The 7771-nt window shown below is 38.8% G+C and overlaps 2 protein-coding genes across 3 annotated transcripts in view; both read left to right on the top strand.

Annotated features, from left to right (window-relative positions):
- LOC108165751 (C-C chemokine receptor type 6-like) overlaps positions 1 to 840 on the top strand; it is a 1539-nt gene extending 699 nt beyond the window's left edge. Inside the window, exon 2 of the mRNA XM_017302104.1 lies at positions 28 to 840. Coding sequence (XP_017157593.1) covers positions 28 to 249 — 222 coding nt within the window. The 3' untranslated portion in view covers positions 250 to 840. The remainder of the gene's footprint in view (positions 1 to 27) is intronic.
- Positions 841 to 2234: 1394 nt separating this feature from the next.
- LOC103457143 (C-C chemokine receptor type 6-like) overlaps positions 2235 to 7771 on the top strand; it is a 6691-nt gene continuing 1154 nt past the window's right edge. Inside the window, exons 1-2 of one of the 2 annotated variants that reach the window (XM_008397097.2) lie at positions 2235 to 2314; positions 3301 to 3942. In XM_008397097.2, coding sequence (XP_008395319.1) covers positions 3310 to 3942 — 633 coding nt within the window. In that variant the 5' untranslated portion in view covers positions 2235 to 2314; positions 3301 to 3309. Of the gene's footprint in view, positions 2315 to 3300; positions 5484 to 7771 lie in introns of those variants that run through there. The other variant, XM_008397098.1, reaches the window with a different exon arrangement.

The raw sequence follows: 7771 nt of genomic DNA, 5'->3' as shown, positions 1-7771 counted from the left end.
CTGCGTACGGCGATGTCTGTGCTGCAGACCGTCGCCTACCTGCACTGCTGCCTGAACCCGCTGCTGTACGCCTTCATCGGAGTGAAGTTCAGGAGCCACTTCAGCAGGATCTTCCAGAACCTGTGCTGTGTGGGTAAGAGGTACATCGCCCCGCGCCGCTCATCCAGAGCCACCTCCGATATCGGCATGTCCACATTTCGCCATTCAGTGAATGTTACTGCTGAAAACAGTTCGTCTTTAATCATGTGAAGATGTTTTTCTCAGAGGCTCTGATTGAGACATTCAGGTCTTTAATATTCAAACTGGACTTTTACCATCAGCATGATGGATTTAGAAAGGACTAAAAAAACATGACAATATCCATAAGTTTTGGTTTGTTGAGCTGATTGTTTCTCATTCTCCATAAAATTTCTGGCTACTGTTGACAATACTGTGTATTGTGAGGCATAATTATGACTACAGGTACCTAGCCTTAAAATTTTACTAAAAAGCAGCTAAAAAATGTTTTTTTGTCTAAAAGAGTTGAGAAAGTTATTAAAAAGAAAGAATAGATGTCCAGACAATTGATTATTCAGTTGATCAGATGGATAAACCAACCTGACTTACCACCTCTCTGTTATGGATAAATTTGGACAGAGATAAAGAAATCAGATGTTTTATTTTACAGATATTTTGCTGGACTGACTAAAACAACCTTCAGATATTTCTGATGCCCAGTTGAAAGCTGTGATATGTTGTAGTAAGAAGATCCTGGTTTAAATCCCAGCCTGGAGTTTTTCTTTCATGGACTTGATGTTCCATCTCCCTGTGAGAGTACGAGTTCCCTCTGGGTACTCTGGTTTTTACTGGTCCTTAGGTGTGTGTGTGTGTGTGTGTGTGCGCGCATGTGTGTGTGTGTGTGTGTGTGTGTGTGTGTGTGTGTGTGTGTGTGTGTGTGTGTGTGTGTGTGTGTGTGTGTGTGTGTGTGTGTGTGCGCACACGTTTGCTTGACTATCTTTGTGAGGACTTTCTATTGACTTCCATTCATTTCTACAGCCTAAACCTGACCTTTACCCTTTTCCTAACCCTAACCATCACATACCTAACCCTAACCAAAACTCAATTCATACCTTAGTCTTAACTCTAACCCCTGACCCAAAAACAGGATTTCCCTTTGTGGGGACCAGGCTTCGGTCCCCACAAGGAGCAATTGGTCCCCACAACGTAGTGTCAGGAAAATTGTCCCCACAATGTATTACAAACGCGCGCGTGTGTGTGTGTGTGTGTGTGTGTGTGTGTGTGTGTGTGTCTGTGTGTGTGTGTGTGTGTGTGCGTGTGTGTGTGTGTGTGTATACATGGTGGTTTGTCCTGTCTCTTTGTTTCCCTGTGATGACTGATGACCTGTCCTTTACTGCGGCTCAGTAGTCATATCGCCATTGTACTTGATGAAAATATTGTTTCCTTGTGTAAAAGTTTTGTGTGTGTGATGTGAAGAGTTTAGGACTGAGGCTGCAGCCCTGTGCTGCCTGTGAACTCAGCAGAAATCTTCTTCCCGTCTCAACCTGTGGTCTCTGAGAGGAAGTCCAGAACCCAGTTTCATGGGGGTTGGTGTTCCCAGTTCTCCTTAAACTTATGTTTACTTAAAACTACAAAATGTGCACTATGCAGGAAATCAAATAATAAATCCAACATATACCATTATTTGAACACTTATCTCTCTATTGACATGAGTGCAAATGTATAGAGAAGATGAGGTGAGGAGCCCTCTAGTGTTCAGGTGAGGTATGACGTTTTTTAAAATCACATTTGACCAAAAAGAGCCACAGACACTCAGAAAACCTCAGAAGTGAAAACTGTTTCTAACAAAACAAACATAGATATTTAGTGAACTGTTTGGAATATAGACCATAAAATATGAAAATAGTTACATTAATGTAAAAATAAAACTCAGTGAATCAGACAGGAGCTTAGAAATTAGCTTTAAATAATGATTGTGTGTGAGACCCCAAAATACACCTGTCCTGTCTGTCTGTGTGCATTTCATATGTTTTTATATTATGTTTTTTTTTTTTTAGTGATTTACTCTTGTGGTTTTGAAATGTGCTGTAGAAATAAAGTTAATTGACTAAAGCAGAACGACTGGAGAGTTTTTGTGGTGAGAACAGCCCAGTTCCTCTGAGGGTTTGTGTTTCATTAACTGCTGAAGCAACAGGAATATTTAGCAGCAATCGGATCATTTTGACACTGAAACTGACTTTGAAACCATCAGCTCTTTGTGTCTGACCTTTTATTCAACACAGGAAGGAGGAAACTGTCTGTAAATCAGCTTCAGAAGGTGAGAATCCTGATTTATCACAGGCAGAAACAGAAATATTTCACTGTTTTATGATTTTATACAATCTTCATTATTTTAAATGGTGAATTGAGAGTGAGAAGATTTTTTTATTGAATGACTGTGGAGGAACGTAGAGCTCTTCTACTAGATTAGCAGTTTGTTTCATGTTATTGTTGCTTATTTAATTATATTTAAGACCGATAAAGATTTCGCTCTGTCACTCGAGGAAATGAAATAATTTGACTTAATATTCATGTTTAGATGTGAGAAATAAATAAAATGAAGGTCAAATCAGTTGAGGCAAAGAACAAATTTAAAGGAAACATTTTAATGTTTACACACTCCTGCTTCATGTTTTAACTGAGGATTTTTACCAATAGTATTGCGTGTTTCTGTCATTTGTATGAAAAGTTATCTGCAAATAAAGTTTGACTGACTGATAGTTGTCACTACAGAATGAGAGTTTATCAGTTTCCTACCAAATAGGAATGATAAATATATCTGTGTGTCGTCACCTTCATCCCTTACTTTAACTTTTGTACTTTACACAGACAGTCAGGTGAACTGACTCCGAACTGAACTCTGTGGTCCTTCATGACAAAATGTAGAGCATGAAGAGTCAGAGCTGATTGTCATGCCTCCTCCCTCTGGCAGCTCCAGATTTTACACATTTTATTTTTCAATGTAGAAGATTCAAAATATTCCTCTATTATAACGTTAATATCGTTGCATAAAGTTCATTAGCAAGTCTTGTTTTATGAACTGCAAAAATTAATAGCCAATTCTGCATATTAATTGTACAACTATGTAGAATTAAAAAGAAAGAAAACCTCACTGCTTTGAATGTTTTCTTTGAATGTCTTTATGTCAACATTAGCGAGACCTGCTGGTTCTTTGTGACTATTAAAACATTTTGCTTGGAATCAATGTTTATTTTTGTTAATTTGACACATTTTAATTAACTTTCTCTTTGGTTTTTATTACAGTGAAACAAGATGAACTCCTCGGATAATTTCACAGACTATTACAACGACGACGACGATCCTTATTATGAACCGTGTTCTTTCAGCGACAGTAACAGTGTGAACGTTGTGGTTGGTCCTTACATTCACTCCATCATCTGCATCCTGGGCTTGGTGGGGAACAGCCTGGTCATCCTCACCTATGCCCTCTACAAGAGAACCAAATCCATGACTGACGTCTACCTGCTCAATGTGGCCATCGCTGACCTGCTGTTCGTGCTGGCTCTACCTTTCATCGTCTACAACGAGCTGTACTCTTGGCCCATGGGGCAGGTGGCCTGTAAGCTGCTGCGTGGTTCCTACAGCGTCAACCTGTACAGCGGCATGCTAATGTTAGCCTGCATCAGCACCGACCGCTACATCGCCATCGTCCAGGCTCGCCGGAGCTTCAGGTTACGCTCGCTGTCAAACAGTCGCATCATCTGTGCCCTGATCTGGATCTTTGCCTTAATGGTGTCTGTTCCCACTTTCCACTTCTACCATTGGTACGAACCATCACATAATGACATCATCTGGTTCAACGGCACCGAAGAGGAAGAGACGACAGATCCACAGTACGTCTGTGAGTGGAAATTTGATGACAGCACCACTGCTAGCAGAGTGAAGGTTGCTGTTCCCAGCACCCAACTGGCCATTGGCTTCTTCCTGCCGCTGCTCATCRTGATCTTCTGCTACACMGCAGTCATCATCACCCTGCRGAAAGCCAAAAGCTACAAGCGACACAAGGCGGTCCGAGTGGTGATGGTGGTGGTGCTGGTCTTCATCGCCTGCCACTTGCCTTACAACTTGGCCCTGTTGTATAAGACTGTCCGTTTGTTCGAATACACTGAATGTGACGAGCAGGACTCCCTGCACACGGCGATGTCTGTGCTGCAGACCGTCGCCTACCTGCACTGCTGCCTGAACCCGCTGCTGTACGCCTTCATCAGCGTGAAGTTCAGGAGTTACTTCCGGAGGATCTTCCAGGATCTCTGCTGTGTGGGTAAGAGGTACATCGCCCAGCGCCGCCTCCCCATTGATGGGACCAATGAAGATGGTACGTCTTTTAGCATGTGAAGCTAATAGTCTCAGGAGCTCTGATTGAGATCTGATTGAGATCTTCAGGTCTCCAAAGCAAAATCTGACCACAAAGGGAAGATATTAGAAAGTATTTAAAATAAAAATCTAAACATTACAAACTGCTGAGGTTTCATTGTGTTGATTGTTGCTTAGTTTCCATAAGAATCTTGGCTGCTGATGAACATGTGAACTGAATGAGGTAAAGTGATGTGTGAAGGAAATAACATCTGTTTTGAATACATTTGGACAAGACATCAAAATTTCAACATATTTGTTTGGACTGATCCAAAAGTACCGCATGTTTCTGATGGTTCAGAGTTTTTAGAGGGAATGTCCACCACCCTCTGAAAAGGAAATGTTAGACTGTTTATGTACAAAGCCTGTTTTAGTATAATACTTTATCTAGATGACTCCACAGCGCTTCACGCTACATTCACCCGTTCACACACACATTCACACGCTCATGGCTGTGAGCTACTACATCGTAGCTTGAACTGCCCTGAGGCAATTTAACCAAATAAATCCTGCAGGTTTTACCTGGAAACCCAATAAATGAGTCATGATCCTCTGTAGTCAGATTCACATCTTTAAACTAAGAATTTGTTGAAACACTTTTAATTAAATTTCACTTTCCAGGTTGGAGTCTATCTGTATCTTAACCTTTCAAGCATTCTCTAAATCTTCTCATCCATTTTCTTGATTTTGATTATGAAATTTGACAAAAAAATCATGTTAATTGCTGTTTTATAAACTTCTCAAGATCTTTTTGTGTTCATTAGTTTTTTAATGTTATTAATTTTATTTTTATTTTTAAAGCCACAAAGTGATTAATAACTATAAGGAGATAAAATCAATACTGATGGAAAAAGCAGTAAATTAATAAAGAAGCACCAAGAAAATCCTCTCTGGAAATGTTCTGCAGGTGACAGAAGGCTGGTTTTGTAATCGTCTTTATGTGTCTCTACAGGTTCAGGTCACTAAACCTGTTTAACTGTTGAAGCAGCTTTTTAAATGATTTTGCTGATAAATGAAAGGTTGGAAAGTTTAGCTTAAAGCATTTTGTCTAGATTGTTTTGTCAGCATTGGGTTTGTCCCTGCAGTGTAAAGTTAATTATTTTTTGTTTATTTGTTTGTTTTTCATGTGAAACATTTCAAATTGCTTTGTTGATAAAATGTGATGTATAAATATTTTTCCTTTTCTTTCATAAATGTAATTTTTATATTGTGGAATCAATTCATATTGTCTGACATTCATGTATCATTAAACCCTGATTATTTCCGATCAGCTGATTTGAATAATGTTCTCATATTAACCTTTTTTTGTTATGTGTTCATGATTTGCTTCGACAGAGAGCTCCAGGTTCTGTTTCTGTCACTTTGCCATCATGTTTGTACATGTAGTTCCGCAGTTGTCCACTGGGGGGTGAGAATGAGTCGATTCACCTATAAGTTGTTGAGAAGAAGTCGGACCTTTAGTTAGTAATAAAGAGAGCAGCTGAAGATGAGTTGGGGACAAAATGCAGCAGAACAAAGCAGAAAGGAATAAAACATTGATGATTCTTTTCTTTGACTTCTTGGAGCTTCGCATCATTTTATAATGTTGTGTAAAACACTTTGAAATGCCTTGCTGCTGAAATGTGCTATAGAAATAAAACTGGATTTGATTCGATTAAAAACAAACCTGCAGTGTTGTTTTAATTCTTTCATGCATGTTTGAAAAATCATTTAATCTTTTCATAACCGTCTGTTCCAGAAAGCCTGACTTTGTTTGCAAGAGGAAGGAGGAACGCAGATAATAATATGTGCACATATTGACAGGAATAAAAAGTAAAATTCAGTGTAAGTACAGAGGAACTTAAAAATGACCTTTAAAACACTAACGTGGAACAACAGTTGTCACAGATCACATAGTTCCTAATATTCCTCTGAGTGATTTTGTTTGTTTAGACGCTGAAGCAACAAGAAGGCATTTGCACAGAAGCAGCTCGGAAACGATCGGCTGCTTCTGGCTGAGCTTTAACTCACCGCACCGAGGAGGAAACTGTCTGAATCAGCTGCAGAAGGTGAGAATCCTGATTTAACAGCCACTGCATGACAGAAACGTTGCAGAAGATTTTAGTTTTCAGTCTGAAGCTGGATTGTTTGGTGAAATCTTAATTGTTTTAAAGATTTTGCTCCTTTTACTCCTTTGGAAACTGAAAAGATGTTTGGTTTGAATGCAGAGATCTTCTGTTGACCCGGCAGCTTTGGTTCATCTCATTGCTTCGCTGTGCAGTGATTGTATTGTTTAGATTGTATTTAAGACCAACATATATTACGGTCAACGAAGCAGAATCTCAGATTTTCTCAAAATGTTTTATTCACCCAGTATGTGGAAATAATACATGGGAATGAAATAATTTAACTTAATATTCTAGGTGATATTTAATTGTGAAAACAGTAAAATGAATAATCAGTTCAGGAAAAGAACAGCAGGGAATGTAAGGAAGCATTTTATTTGGATATACAGTTTAAAAAAGTTACCTCCTGCTTTGTGTTTTTGTTTTTTACAGTGTGCTTCTGTCATTTAATGTATCTACATTAAAGTTTGATTGATTGATTCTGTTTCTTCAGAATGAGAATTTTAGAAAAGTTTAAAAGACAGCAAAGAAAGAAACTGTAAAAATCTTGCAGTGAATATTTCATCAGTTTATTACGATGATGTTACTGTTAAAAAGTTTTTCTAATCTCTGAATTGACCTTCTACGGAAACCTGATTTTGAGTAAACATATTTACTTAAAGGTCATTTTTAACTTCCTCTGGCTCCATTATTCGCTTAGCATTCATGTGACTCTTTGCGTATAAAAGTTTTGTGTTTTTCCTTCCTCTTGTGAAAAAAGGCGGCTGTGTAAAGAGATCTTGATGGACACGTCTACACAACCTGTGTTGGCTTCAGCTCAGAACATGATGATGTTCAGCTTTTTGTTCAAACTATTGGAAACATTCGTCCTTCATCCTGAAGTTTTCTATAACGTAACTGGACTGAGAACCTTTTCTAGTGGAACTTCCTTAAAGTCATAAGAAATGTCACCTCAAGGCACTTAAACCACAAACAGAAACAAATTGAAGAATTACAGTACGACAGCCTTGAAGTAATAAATGCCTTAATTGCAACATATTTTAATTAACTTTCTCTTTTTATTACAGTGAAACAAGATGAACTCCTCGAACAATTTCACAGACTACGACGACGATCCTTATTATGAACCGTGTTCTTTCAGCGACAGTAACAGTGTGAACGTTGTGGTTGGTCCTTACATTCACTCCATCATCTGCATCCTGGGCTTGGTGGGGAACAGCCTGGTCATCCTCACCTATGCCCTCTACAAGAGAACC

This window comes from Poecilia reticulata, linkage group LG21 (genome assembly GCF_000633615.1).
Source record: "Poecilia reticulata strain Guanapo linkage group LG21, Guppy_female_1.0+MT, whole genome shotgun sequence".
Classification (NCBI taxonomy): domain Eukaryota; kingdom Metazoa; phylum Chordata; class Actinopteri; order Cyprinodontiformes; family Poeciliidae; genus Poecilia; species Poecilia reticulata.
This window is presented reverse-complemented; position numbering and strand designations above follow the sequence as displayed.